Genomic DNA, 15,586 nt, shown 5'->3' with positions numbered 1-15,586 from the left:
AAAATAATTTTTCGGCGTTTAAAATAAAATAATTTTTCGGTGTTTAAAATAAATATGGCTGGACCAGTTGCAAATATGGCTAATATTTGGAAGAAGAAGCCTTTTAAATATACTCCACCATCACCGCCAGCTAATCTCATCGATTGTAGTAATTTAACTATCGATTTCGCGGCTCGTAAGTTTTTAAACATTGGACTAGACCCTACCGATGAATTCAATACCAGGATACATATTATAACAGCTTCACGTTATGTAAATATTCCTGTCGACTTTCTAAATCGAATATTCAGACTTATGGGAAACATTCTATCGTTCATACTCGATCAACCAGAAAAATATAAACGAAAATTATTTTTGGAGACAGACTCAATTTCATTATCTAGTATGGTGTATCAATCGGAGAACACACTCGTTATAGAATCAAAAATTCAAGACGGTTGTCGTGTTTTGTTAAATCGTACCGACCTATTACTCTTGCAAGATTTAGAATCTACCATTTCTGAGATCATCGATAGAAAATCTATTATAATTAAACCAATTGTAATACATCAAATTGATCTAATCGCCTCATTCTTAAAAACAAACTCGATGTTAAAACACTCGACACTCGAAATAATGAGAAACCGTGTGAGAAACGTCAATAATGATTTCATTTCAATACACGTTATTGGTGAGAACGACTACATTTTCACAAGTCAGTTAAAATTATATGCAACTGATTGTATCGTTCAAAAATGGATGGAAAAATTGGAAAAAGATGAGGTACGAATATATTATATTATCATTATTATGTTATGTTAATAAATTTAATTTTTACAGGGATACAATGGTCAGTGTTCATTAGTTTATTCTCCGCCATCGTTTAACAGTTTATATGGACAGGTAATAAACAGTTTTTAAATTTAACCCACAAAACATATTTTAATTTTAAATATTTTTAGGAAAATCTGCCATTAATCTCGCCCTTATCTCCACCGACACAAGAGAGCCACGTCGAAAACATGGAGTATTCTCTACCCACACAGGAGAGCCCCGTCGAAAACATGCAGTATTCTCTACCCACACAGGAGAGCTTCACCGAAAACGATGGACCATTTGGACCACAGTATATATATAACTAATTTTATTTGTACTATTGTAATTTTTGTGTAAAATAAAAAAACAACCGTGATATTTAAAAAACAAGTCTTTTTATTTATTAGTCATAAGGTTTTATTATATAAGGTTACAATATATATATATAATACATTCATATATATTAAAAAAAAAAAAAAAAAATAATGTACATTTTTATAATTTTCTAACATCACCACTAAACGGGTTATAAGTTATAATCTGGTCATGTAATATTAAGCAATATGCTGCAGTCTTTTCTGGTATAACTGTATCCGTTTCAAATTCAATACGTAGATCTACGGTCGACGACTTTACATTGTCGTTTTGACGTGATAAATCGACAACGATGATCGGAACATAGTTTTGATAAATATGTTTTGATAATAATGGTTCGCAATAGTCTCTCTCATAATACGATTTTTGAAAATCTGTATAGGCCTTATACAAAATACTAGTTGTATTATTTTTAAAATCAGCGCGAAAGTCTTCATATGGATACACTTGAGAATTTAAGTGAACCTTAAGGTTTTTTAGTTGACAGTGATCGAATCGTCCAGCATCGATTTCAATATTTTTTTTTCGATTTGTTTGTAATCCAAACAGTATAAATCTCGGTTTTTCTAGCAAGCTGCTGGACTTTACCGTCCACGAATGAGAAGTATTTCTAGGAAGTATCGGATATTCACACAGGTCCCAAGTTCTGAACGCACACGATAGTGTTCTATGTGAATCTATTACTTTTATCAGCCTTAATTTTTCTCTATCACTAACTCTGATAATAGGCATCTTCCAAGTCACCTTAGTAAGTTCAATCGTAATTTTTTTATTTTTTTCAACGGATGCAGTTGCGCCCTCCCCAACAACATGTATCGCATCCAGGTCGGTAGATGCACGATTTAAAATCAGTTGTTGATTACAATTGAGTAATATTTTTTTATAGTCTTCGCAAAATCCGAATAAATGTTTTAGAGGGATACACCCGGCAAATACATTGTTACTCATAAAGTTTTTATTATCTTCACTATCCATCGCTGAATCCCAGGCGGCGTTCTCCAACGTATTTAAATCGTTTGGAGTATACGAACAGTAGGCTTTCAAACAAGACGAAACTCCAGGTGTTTTTAATTTTTGTATTTCTATTCCGTTTATTTCATATCGCATTTCAGAGAATAAAAATGCTAATCCATTATTCGAAAAACGAACATCTCCAGCAGCATCGGTAGGTTTATTTACTTTCCCCTCGATGTAAATATAACTTTCACACGGTAAAGTGTATGAATCCATATTTAAAATACTTATCCTGATTTCATCGTTATTTGATAAAGACATGTTTGAGTACGGGGTGAACGAATGATAATCCATTTGTGTTATTTTACACTCGTCGACATAGTCGGCCGTAACGTCTAAATACGAGTCATCCATGATTAAACTTGCAACGAACGGAGAAAATTTAAATTATTTTTCGTGAGCTTGGTATTTTTCGGTTTGGAAATAGTTTTTTTCGATTTCGATATAGATGTCGACTTCTTGACGGCAGACGGTAAACTGACAGGTTTTTTGATTGTACCGGTTTTTATATTAAACTTGAGCGCCATATCCGCGCACTATTTGTAAACGAACTGTTATCGGCTCACCACGCAGATTAATTAAACATTCGTTCTGGTCTTTTAGCACGATATTCACTCTAGATACTGATCTCGTGTTGAGCGCATAAAAAACTAGATGTCTAGGTATTTCAACGATTTTATACCCTGCAGGTACAGATGGATACAGCTCATGTATAGTCTGGCTCGGTGTTCCATCACAGAATGAACCGGTAATCAAGTTACACTCTACTTTTATACAGTTTATTTTCATAATATTAACTATATTTTCCGATTCGTAACTAGATCCAGTGGTGTATACACCCTTTTTAAATCCTAATAATTTGGCTACACTATTTTCAACTGAGAGGTCTACATCGTGACTACACGACATAATACACTTTAATGTTCTACTGTTTGCTTTTAATTCAAACCAGGGGACAGAGTCTGGTAACATTTTTTGTATAATACTCTCCAATTGGTCCAACTCATACGTCCCCGTAGGAATAACTATGTTTTCGTTCTGTCCGATGAAATTTCGGAAACCGATAGTATTGCATCCAGGCTCAATGTTAGGTATCGAATTATTTGTTTGTAAGCTCAAAAGGCATATTTGTGCTGTGCTTTCTACTTCCAACGGTGGAAAAATGTCACATGACAATTCGCTCGAGTTCCCGTTTAATGTTATCGTGTACATGATAAAAATTTTAAACACAAGTGTCCACAGTTTGTAGTATTATATTTCTGTTCTCTGCTATAATTGAAATCGATATTGCATCCGTGAAAATATTTTTGTACTTCTAAAGGAGGTGGTAGATTTCCAAAACTATCGTAATATTGTACTTGTTTTCCGATTTTCTTATACGCTACCCAGTGAGTACCTGTACCATTTTCTGTATCCAAGTTAACAATCGCTGATTCTATTCGTTTACGACGAACAGGTAACCTGTCTCGAGTAAACACGCCGACGAAATGAGGTATTTTAATCAAACGAGCGATTTTTATAAGTTCAAAATCATACAGCGCTCTTCTGGGTAACGTAGTTATTAGTTTTTTTTAGTTTTTCTTGTTTTTGAACCACCACCACTTTTATATGGTGTGATTTTATACGAGTTGCCTTTATACGGCGCGACGTATAATCCGCCGCCCAAATGAGATTTCGAATTTCTTTTAAATTCACTAGCCATCTTCACAACGTTGGCAACACCACCAGTCAATGCTCCGAGTGCTGATAAACCAGCAAAAATTGGAATCAGTGGTAGCACCCCGCCCTTTTTTGGAATTGTTATAATCCTTGGAATTTTAGTTTTTTTATTTTTGAATGTTTTTCGTGCGATGGTTATACACTTTTTACTTAATTTCTTAAGGTTTTTTTCACCAACATTTCTCTTTATAACGTTTTTAGCTGCTCTGATGGCTGCTTTAAACCCACATCCAGCACCGATTTTACGTTTTGCTTTCATAGCGGTAGTCACGCCCCAAGCTACAGCTTTTTCTTTTAAACTAGAATCTTTAGACTTGAACCTATCCCAGGCTCGCTGCTCTAATATATAGTCAGCCTGGTTACGATCTGTGATAGAGTTACTACGATCGTATGCAATATCGTGGTCTCTACACGCAGTGTCTAAAGGGTTTATTCCTTTATCTCCGCGAGCTAAACGTTTTTTTAAATTTGTACCAGGACCACAATATTGATAACCTAGAGAGAAATATTATTATTATTATAACTAATATAATATACGCATATTATGATCTCACCAGGTACGTGAAGCTCTAATGGTAATTTGTTTATAAGCGTGTTGATAAGACCAGCGCCTTTATTGTTGTACCTCCTTCGAGCGAGTGACATCGTGTACTGATCAAGTTTACTGTGTTACATAGATATTTATTTAAAAAATGAAATTCCTTAAACAAGATATACAACTCACAGTTGAAAATGTGGACCCACCTACTTCGTATAAAAAACAAAGACATGGAACGCTTCTACCTAATACGATAAGATCACTTATCGTAGGTCCATCGGGTTGTGGGAAAACTAATTTAATATTCACATTATTAACACATATAAACGGCGTACGATTTAACAACGTTTACATATATTCGAAAACATTGGATCAACCGAAATATAAATTATTGAGTGATATTTTATCAGACATTGCTGAAATACAATTATTCACGTTCTACGAAAACGATCAAGTTATTGAACCTGAAAAAGCTTTACCAAACTCTGTGTTTATTTTCGACGATATTATAACTGAAAACCAAAAGATTGCTAGAACTTACTTTTCCAGAGGTCGACATAATTTAATAGATGTTTTCTATTTAGCTCAGAGTTATTCAAAAGTGCCTAAACAACTTTTGCGCGACAACGCTAATTTTATTGTACTATTTAATCAAGATGATACAAATTTAAAGCACGTTTACATGGAACATTGCTCTGGTGATATGTCATATACAGAGTTTAAAGACTTTTGTACTTCATGCTGGCGTAAAGGGAGATTTGAGTTTATCGTCATAAACAAAGACTGTGAACGCGATAATGGACGATATCGTTACGGATTCGATACGTTCGTCGTTATATAAACTGGTGTTTTTTATAAAAACACTTCATTCGTAAATATGTCGCCTAACGACGAAGTACTCGGTGAATTAATTAAAGCCAAAGAAAATATTAAACGCAAGTACACTGCATTAAAACACGGAAAAGCTGATATTCATTCAATAGTAACAGAAACATTAAAGCCGATTATCGAACCATTAAACGATATTCATAATTCGACATCACAACCTCGGGACATAAGTGTTCGAAATATTGAAGAAAATAATACAGAAAATAATACAGAAAATTCTAGAGTTTTTAAAATAAACGAGTTGTTGGATTCATACAGCATAGACAAAACGTACGGTCCTAAATTACGATCGAACGGGGACGCATATTTGGGTAAAAAAGAAATTAAACTTGACGGAAATACATTAATTATTGAAGATATATCATACCCGTTAACACAAGGGCTTGTTAGTTTAATAATCTCGAAAACTCCGAAAATCTATACCACAGACGACCTAGACGCGTATAAGCGCATATTAATTCAGACATCAGCACATTTGACATCAGACGAGAAAAAAATTAAAAAAGGTGGAAATAAATTCACTGATATAATCAAACCATTGTTCCCAACTGGTAGTGGGTTATCTATGAAACTACAAAATAAAAGTATAGTGTACTGGAATGATCCTAATGAGCTAGTCGATCGCTTACGATTACTTTTAGCTTCTCAAGCTGCTGGTAATACAGGGCTTTCCAACGAAATACTTTCAATTTATGAAGAATTGTATGAAGCGGGTTTGATAAAACGAATTCCAAATGTCTAAACGTGACATCGCTTTCGAACTACACAAACCAGCCAGAAAAAATTATACGAGGCGAAGAGTTAATGTGTATGGAAAAAACGATCTATGGCAGGCCGACTTGGTCGAAATGATTCCTTATTCAAAGATTAATGGTGGTTACAAATATTTCCTGGTTGTAATTGATGCATTTACAAAACTTTCTTGGGCGAAACCGTTAAAGAGTAAATCAGGGAAAGAGGTTACTAGCGCTATGGCTACAATATTACTTGATCGGTCACCAAAACTTTTACAAGTCGATAACGGAAAAGAATTTTACAATACGACATTCGACGCGTTGATGAAGAAACATAATATACATAAATATTCAACGTATAGTACAACGAAAGCGTGCATAGCAGAACGCCTGAACAGGACAATTAAAGGAAAAATGTATAGAGAGTTCACTGCACGAGGATCACATGAATGGGTTTCCATTTTACAATCTCTGATTAACGAATATAACAATTCAAAACATAGAACAATAGGTATGACGCCTATACAAGCTGATGCAAATCCTTCTTCAGTGAAATTAAAGCAACGTCAAATTAAAAATGTAAAGATTAAATTTAACATCGGTGATAATGTAAGGATAAGCACGTATAAAGGGGTATTTGCAAAAGGTTATTTACCGAGCTGGTCCACAGAAATATTTAAAATTATAAAAATAAATAAAACTTTTCCTACTACTTATCAACTACAAGATTATACTGGAAAACCGATTGCAGGCTGTTTCTACTCTGAGGAAATTCAGAAAACCATTTACCCAAATGATTATTTAGTCGAAAAAATTATTCGTAAGAAGGGAAACCAAATGTTTGTAAAATGGTTAGGGTTCGATAATTCACACAATAGTTGGATAAATACGATAGACATTAGAAAATAGTGTCAGTCGAGCTATAGGCATGGACGTGTTCGGAAGTTCTCAGGCTGGTGAAACAAATAAATTTGTGACAAATCTTGAAAAGACAATCAAATCGTTTTCGTCTAAATTAGATAAAATCGAACATTTACTTGAAGAAAATCAAAAATCCGTTAATATACAACAAGAACAAACAAAAAAGTTAGAATTAACGTGCATAGAGATTACAGAGCATATGACAAGAGGTGAAGTATCATCACAATATATCAAAGAAAGTATACCAGCTATACTGAGCCGTCTTAACACTATAGAAACTTATTATAAAGACAAGCCATAATGTCTTCAGCCATCATCGATATACAATGTGTTCTTGGAATGGATAATAAATACATGATTAAAGAAATGTCTATTGTAGACACAGAATCATGGGCAAGCCAACATTGGATTTTTAAAAATTCTAAATCTAAGCAGGACAATAAGAGTCGAACAACTAATAAGTGGTTGGAACGTAACTATCATAATCTATCAATAGAATATGGTGATGTCGAGTATGAAGAACTAAGTAGAATATTGAATTCCTTAAAGTTTAGAAACATTTACGTAAAAGGGGAGCAGAAAAAACAACTTATTATAGAATTTATACCACACGTCGTAATTATTAACATTGAAGATATAGGATGCCCTCGATTAGATCAAATATGTGATGAAGAAACTTTGCCATGTTGCATTTTTCATATGGGGATTATCCCTAAACAATGTACATTTTATAAAGTATTTAGTCTAAGAAGATGGTTTGTAAATAATTGTTGAAATGTTTTGTAAATAAATATCAAATTTATTTTTATTACTAAAGAGTTCTTTCTTTATCCTAACTTAATATCTACCTACAATATCTAGAGGGATACTTTACAAGATAGAAAAAAAAAATAATATCCCTGTAGATATTTTACAAAAATGAAATAACTACAAAGGTATTTTACAATTCAACATCTATTTTAGAATAAAAAACTATCTATTCAGCTCTAGAAGTTGTATTTATTCATCTTGCTCAGCTAGTGTATCGGGTTCCCTATAAAATTCATAAATATTATAAGTAGAATATTATAAGTAGAATAAAATTATTTTTAACTCACTCTGTGGAGTAGTGTCCGTGAGCTAGGGTATGTATTCTATCCTCGAGTATAATCCTCTTGTCATCGAAACTATTATAAGTGACTTTGTTTGATTTAATGGTCTTCAATTGATGTTTGAATGAACGGATAGAGACATTTTCTGTCTTCGTATCCAAGGTTGCATCCCCAAACAGACAGCGATAATGATCCTCGAAGTTCATGTGGTTTTTCACTACATGTCCTCGGATTCCTTTCGCCCGGATCTTCTCCTTACCATTGATCTTATATGCATAAGACTTTGAACGTAGTGCACAAAAATCTGTCATAACCTCTGAATTAGTCTCATCGGAAAACAGACCCGGAATTTTCTTTCGTTCGGCAATGTAACACGGATGGTCTCGTGGTAAGTCTGATGTATCCATTCGATCGAGTAAATTGGAATTATTTTCCAAGTCTTTGTAAAAATCATCGGTCTGGATATAGTATACCAGTGAATCTAAAATAACATTATAAATTAACATATGAAAATCAGTTTAATTTGAAAACATTTACCTGTATCAGTATACATGAGCTCAATTTTATTTCCATAATGGGCTTGCATAACGTTGTAATGATAATCATACATAACGGTCTTCGAAATTTCCAATACTGCAAAACCTATTGAAAATTAAAAAATATTAAAATATGATTGATAATAGTAAATTAATTGTATATATTTACCTATATATATTGGCTTGCAAAACTTGATAATTTTATTTTCTAATGATATGGCATTCAGAGTTTCATTGTATGTAATGCAGTGTTTGAATGTTGTAAGGTTTATAAGTTTTTGCAGACGTTTTTCACTACAAACAAGCTCCATTTTAATTCTAAGTCTTAAATTCTCCATCGTCTTCCCTTTAATTAGATATGTTAGTAAGATAATTAAAAATATATTAAATTTATATATATATATACCGAAAACAGCGTTGTTTAAAAGTTTGAAAAAGTCCTTTTCGAAGTCGTTTTTAGCTTTTTTTCGCATCTCAGTGTTTAATTCTATATATTTCTTAAGCCAGTCTGACTGATTAAACTGTATAACTCTGTGAACCTAAAATAAATTTATAATTTATAATTTATAAATAAAATAAAAAATAAATATGGTACTTTTTCCACTACTAGTCCGTTTTTAATGGCCTGCTGTAGGTTCCGATAATGAATCACGTAGTTTTTCTTTGAATGGAGTGTTGCCATAAGTTTTTTAACTTTTGAACCGGGTGGAATATCATTTTTCGGTAGGAATGGCAAGTCATTATGTTTGTCATGAAGTTCTTTTGGGTATGATATGTCAACCTCATACATCCGACCGATTGGTGAACTATCGTCTAAAGCATTTAACCCATCTAGTGTGGGTTCGACCCACTTAAATCCACCGTATGGCATGAATTGTGACATTGCGTAACCATACAAATTATTACCTGGAATTTAAATAACAAATTAAATTAAATTAAAATAAAATATTAAAATTATTCTTACAATCCTGATAAACAAGCCATGATTTCGGTTTTGTTGGATCATAATCTGGTGTCTTTTCATTATTCGCCTTTGCATATCTCATGCTCGCCTGAGTCAACCCACCGCGAATTCCTATAATAAAATCAAGTATTATTTCACATTTTAAAAAAAAAAAATAAATAATCATTTTACCTTTTTCAATCATTAACAACATGTCATAATCATGAAGTAATTCGAGTTGTTGGCCCGTGTATTTCAACATACAGTCAAAACTAAATCCTGGCGCCGTGTAGTAAAATGATGGATCCAGATGGTAGGTGGTTAAACAGAGGTCTCGGAAATTTTCAAACACATCAGTCAACAGTAGCACATCGATTTTTAAATAAAGATCAGAGTATTCCCCGAGTGTTTGACAGCTGAAATGGTTCCAAACTGTATTTGCATGTTCAAAATCCTCATGTTTTATATGTGATTCTTCCAATGAACTGTAAAAATCTTTTTCTGCCGGTAAACTGGTTTCTTCGAGCTTATCCCAATCATCTGTATAGTCATACGGGTATACACCCTTACGGGTAACTAGTGGTAAATCCTGTGCGGAAAAATGTTTTGCGCTGTTTCTAAACTTTTCAAATCCAGGTGTGATTAAATTTTTTGAAAGTGTTGATAAGCTGGAGGCCATAAATCTCAGTGTATCGATAAATCTTAATGTGAACGAATTGCTTATATATTTTGAAAACGTAATAAACTTTTCTTCGCTGTTTGGTATTACAGAGATGGAGTTTGTATCATATCCAAGACGAGTGACAATGAAATGTGAATCATAATTCGATAAATTATGAAAAAATACCGGTACAAAGTTTGGTGTTTGAAGTTTAAGATTACACGTATTGCATAACGATTGTCTAAATTTTCCCGATAAATGGCAGTGATCTGCCACTTTATGATTTTCACGAGAAAACTTGGTCTTACATAAATTACAATTATTACATAATTCGTGTGTTTTTCGTTGTTCACCCGTGAAAATTATAGGAATGTTTGTTTTGAGTAATTCTTCAATTTTTTTAGCTATGTCTACAATACTATCTACAAAATGTTTCGCCACGTCCTTATTATTTTCATTTCCACGGTAGATTACGGGTGATGTTGGAATTCCGAATTTTTCAAGCAGTTCCATCGGTATTTCGTCATTTGCTTTAACCATATACCCATAGCTCATGGGTTCGTGTTCTTGAAAAGCTGTTGTTTTTTCTCCAATTTTCTCATCAGTTTTCTTGAGAATTGCTTCGAAATCTGCATAAATTACTATAGGATGACGTTGTGTTTTATCCCATGCAGTAAACTCGAGTATTGACCCAGGTTCAGGTATCTGAGGTAGTATGGGTTTGTGCTCCCCACATATTAATTTATGTTGTTCTAGTCCTGCCACGCCGTTTAATTTATATTTGTACTGTTGTTTGTCGAATGTTGTGAAGCACCGTTTGCAAAATATTGTTTGTCCATCGTGTTTGGTTTTTTGTGATCTGATGAGCCGTGAAAAATTAGAGATGTAGCTATAGTGACTGTTATCCCCGTCTGATATTATAAGTAGATCAAAATGGTCGGGTTTTTCTTCATGTACTACTTTCAGAGGGAATACTTTATATTCCGGAAATTTTGGTGGTTGAAATTTCTTATCGATACCGTAAACATTTACGGACACGTTTGGGTTATTTTTTTCAAAAATTTTAACCTGATGTAGTGGTGTCGGGAACGATATATTTGTAAAATTATATTTTTTTTCGTGTTTTATATAATTATCACCAATACGACATTTATTTTCTCCTGTAACATGTTTTGCTAGGATTGCCCATTTGAAGCATTGCATGTCTATGTTTTGAGGGTTAATCGTGGCTTTTTTATTTTCTATCGCATCTGGTAGTTGTATGTAGGATGAGCCGCCTATAGGTGTATATTTATATACACCTAACATTAAACCGTCTATACATTGTAATGTGAAACCACTACCCTTGCTTGTATACTCGTCTTGCTCTTTCATTAATTTAGCGAATGCCTCTTCAACAATTTCCTGTACTCCGGTATCACAGAAAACCGCCTTAGCCGATGTTTTGAAAGCACGGTTTTCCGATGAATATTCGACATTTGGTATATTATATGTCGCCTCAAGCTTTAAATTAAACTTGATCGGATTTTTACTCGCAATTGATTTTAGTAAATTGATTAGTTCGGATTTAATAGAATCAAGGAAGTAAATATAGTTTTGAATATTGCCGGTATTTTTTACGTAATACCAAGTGATTGTGTTGTTTGATGACGTCGAGATTTGTGTAAACCCGGGGGACTTTACGAGATTCAAGCGTAATTTTTTTGCCCTGACAGCAGATTTAGTGTTTGCACTGGAAACGCGTTTTCCATTATCAAGAGTGGTGTATGAATCTTTTTTTAAAAAAAAAAAACCTTATTAGTCTATACCGCGTTTATAAAAATTAAATTACTAACCTTCCTTTTTACAGAATCCAAGGTTTTCGATGATATCTGCAACTTGAGCGTAATCGCCATCGTCATCCACGTTGTTGTAAAATTCATCCATCACGTTATCTCGTACTGTTGACATTATGTTATCTCGTACTGGTGATACGCTATCTCGTACTGCTGATAGTTTATCATTTCGGACGGATGGTTCCACCGGACAGTCTGTCACGGCATCATTTAGGGTTGGTATCACTGGTGGACCGTTTACCTCGGTATCTCGTACACATGACGAACCTGCTGGAATATCAGGAACAAATATTTGGGGTGCGATCTGTATATTTCCTTGCTGCATGATACCTAGTAAAAAATATAATATAAATAAATATTTAAAGTGTAAAACAGAAATACTTACCATGAACATTATCGGGAGTGGTTGTTTTCGGCATGATTCGAATATTTCTTTGCCGAATCGGGGCTTGTATAACACCTAGTAAAAAAAAATATGTATATAAATAAATATTTAAAGTGTAAAACAGAAATACTTACCATGAACATTTTTCAAATGTTTTTTGAGGTTGGTCTTGTAACTGAATGTAATGGAGCATCTAGTACACGGGAAACGGACACCGCCATGTGTTTTTCGGTGAGCAGTTAAATTACGTTTCGCCGTGAATTCCGAAGTACATTGATCGCATTTAAAAAAATTTATATGCGTTTTTCGGTGAACCATCAAATTAGTTTCGTACATGAATACCAAAGGGCATTGCTCGCATTTAAACATTTTTAAATAAACGCACGAGAAAAATTAATACGGCAAATTAAAATGGAGTAAATTACGTACGTTGTAATACAACAGTGTGAATAGTACTAACCGACTTTCCCTTACAGACACACCAGGAGATGACATCCCCCGCCACCGCTCGTCCTATCATCTGGACCTAACATTCCTCACCACCACCACCACTCACCCCCCAATCATAGGGATCTATACCGTATACGATGTTCGGACATCTGTTGTATAGATTCCATGAATCCGTATCCCTACGGATAACAAAAGATTTTTTCAGACCTTTTTTTTCTATAAGTAATATATAAACTAAAATATTTAAAACTATAATATAAACAGGATATAACCATCTACCAAGTCTCCTCCTCATAGTATAGACGATTATGTACGTAACCAAGATTAAATACACTACCAAAATTATACGATCGATTGGTTAATGTTATATTAAGTCTCCTGTGATTAACTTCGATGTCTAACTGGTAAAGTATATTATCATGGTTTTTCGATTCTATGAGGAGTGTGTTGGATAAATCTAAATAACTTAGATGCTTAGTATTTACATTTTTACAGAGTAAAAGAAAAATTTTAAACGTTAAATGTTGCCAATAATCCTTACCTATCATAACGTCCCTCAACTCTAGGTTCTCGATATCGAAATATTTACACATACACAATTTGAAAGCTAGATCATCCAAATATCGGGAACCTGAATTATTATCCCAAACCAGGCTCCCCCATAACAAATGCTGATTCCAGCTAGCATGGCCACGATCACATTTCAAGTTGTAAACATATTCATATAATTTACGAAAAAAATATTCGAAATCGTAGCTTGAATACTTAGCCAGAAGCGGAACCAGCCATTCGAGATGGTATTTGAACTTTTCAGCAATAAAGTTATACCATAACTGGGATGTTGCATGCAGCTACATGTCCGTTAACGCTTACAATTGATTGACTATAGGAGGGTTAGTTGCCATATGTTCGTTAAGGCTGTCGACGTTTACAAACAGATATGTATATATTTTAATAATTTTGGGAATATAATATTTAAAGTGGAGAACAATATTACATATATATTAAAATAATGCGATAACGCAGCTATACATTCGTTGGCGGTATATTATTACAAGTTAAGGGTATATGTGATAACGTAGATATGATAACGCAGATGTGATAACGCAGATATAAGTCATGCACGTTGGCGACATATTTTATTACAAGTTAAATAAGGCTAGTTATCAATGATAAGTATATGTAACGGGGTGGCGCAGTGGTACGGTGATCGCTCATCAACCAACGGGTCCGGGTTCGAATCCCAGTCCGGGAAAAAAAAATTTTTAAATTATTTTCCCCGGGCGGCGGCCATATGGGAAGCGGTAGCGGCGAGGGGCGGGGGGTATCTCGCGCACGTGCGCGACCGGTGGTGGAATCAGCCGTCGGCGGCGGAATCAGCAGAGGGTCTGGAACCGGGTGTCGGGGATCAGCAAGGCGGTATAGGGAAACGCCTGCAGGATCAGGTTTTGGAACTGTCTTTTTTATCCTACTGACGTCTCTGTAATTTTGGGGACGAAGTGATAAATCTAAAAAGTCTTAACACAACGCTGTGATGATGATATTCAAATTAATCATACTTTGCTTTTTACATTAGCGCTTACAAAGATAATGCAAAAGTCGAACATTGAAAAATTATTACGCCATCGAGATTGAGGAACAACCGTTGTGTACACAAACACAAGCATTATTATATTTGAAAGTATACGCAGGTACCTACTTCTACAAATGTTTCAAAATATAAATAAACAAATAAAATATAAACTTGTTTAAATAACTTAAAACGTTTTACAATTGTTGGAAAAACAACAATGCTTACAGTCTTAATGTGTTTATACAACAATATTAATTAAGCCAAGTCTTGATTAAATAGAAAATTTAATCGTAAATTAAAATAAAGACAATAACGCAGTACGTCCAATTTTAAATGTTGGTGTTTTAATTAAAACGTGTTTCGTTTTTATTTTTATTTACGTTATTTAATGTAGTCATAATATAAGTATATGTAGCTGATATTTGTTATTAAAACGCACAAATTTACCACATTTTTAAAAACCGTTTTACCGCGAAATTTAATTAGATTGTAACGGTGACGATTAATATTCATGTTATATTGCGTATAGGTACCCACCACCCGACGACCGTGTTATAATAATAATATGCACTGTAAAATATTATATTATATCTACGAATTAATTTATAGGCGGTTTAAATGAATAGCACCGAGCAAAGGTTGTTATTAGATTACATTTTCTGATTCAGCAAACGCGAAACGGCGCAAATATGTGTGTGCGTCAGGAGGGAGGGAACGGGCGTGCGATAGCGGAGCTTTTGACAGTGGAAAAGGTGAATTTATGTGTTTTGCTGGATTTCCAGTTGTCATTTCGGGCGTACGAGCTAAATGATGGAATCGTTTCCTTCTCTAGACCGGCGGCGGTGGCGATACGACCGACAATGAGAATAAGTGATAGCATAAAGAAAATGGAAAAATTTTGCCAGAAAAAAGAATACTACGGAATAAACTGTTTCGGAAGTGTCCACGCGGGGATGGATATAAAAAATGAGGCGATATGTCGACGGTTTTGGATGAGGGGATGCGAGCGCCTGTGGGTAAACTGACCAGGAAATTGCAATCGAGGTGGTTCCGCCGGGACCAGAAGCTGACTGATTGATCGGTCGAATCAATTAAATAAGGAAAATCGTCCCCCCAGCCCTGTTGTTC

General features: G+C 34.2%; 3 protein-coding genes across 4 annotated transcripts in view; 1 reads left to right on the top strand and 2 right to left on the bottom strand.

Moving 5' to 3' along the window:
• LOC132944730 (uncharacterized) overlaps positions 1-15,586 on the bottom strand; it is a 163,646-nt gene that overhangs the window by 54,784 nt on the left and 93,276 nt on the right. The gene's annotated exons all lie outside the window — the stretch shown is intronic.
• On the top strand, positions 35-1,140 carry LOC132945768 (uncharacterized). The gene is made up of 3 exons (XM_061015528.1): positions 35-762; positions 820-882; positions 942-1,140. The coding sequence occupies exons 1-3, from the start codon at positions 55-57 to the stop codon at positions 1,119-1,121; spliced, it is 951 nt and encodes a 316-aa protein (XP_060871511.1). The 5' UTR covers positions 35-54; the 3' UTR covers positions 1,122-1,140.
• LOC132944974 (uncharacterized) lies at positions 7,812-12,985 on the bottom strand. Of its 2 annotated transcripts, XM_061014555.1 has the most exons (11): positions 12,570-12,985; positions 12,436-12,510; positions 12,051-12,380; positions 9,747-11,987; positions 9,576-9,686; positions 9,207-9,517; positions 9,018-9,150; positions 8,781-8,957; positions 8,613-8,717; positions 8,082-8,556; positions 7,812-8,017 (listed from the first exon to the last, which is right to left on the bottom strand). In XM_061014555.1, exons 1-11 carry the CDS (start codon positions 12,802-12,804, stop codon positions 7,984-7,986), a joined length of 4,227 nt encoding a protein of 1,408 aa, XP_060870538.1. In that variant the 5' UTR covers positions 12,805-12,985; the 3' UTR covers positions 7,812-7,983. The 2 variants fall into 2 exon arrangements, with proteins under 2 accessions (XP_060870538.1, XP_060870537.1); XM_061014554.1 differs by having other exon boundaries at positions 9,576-11,987.

The sequence above is a fragment of the Metopolophium dirhodum genome, chromosome 5 (genome assembly GCF_019925205.1).
Source record: "Metopolophium dirhodum isolate CAU chromosome 5, ASM1992520v1, whole genome shotgun sequence".
NCBI lineage: Eukaryota > Metazoa > Arthropoda > Insecta > Hemiptera > Aphididae > Metopolophium > Metopolophium dirhodum.
This window is presented reverse-complemented; position numbering and strand designations above follow the sequence as displayed.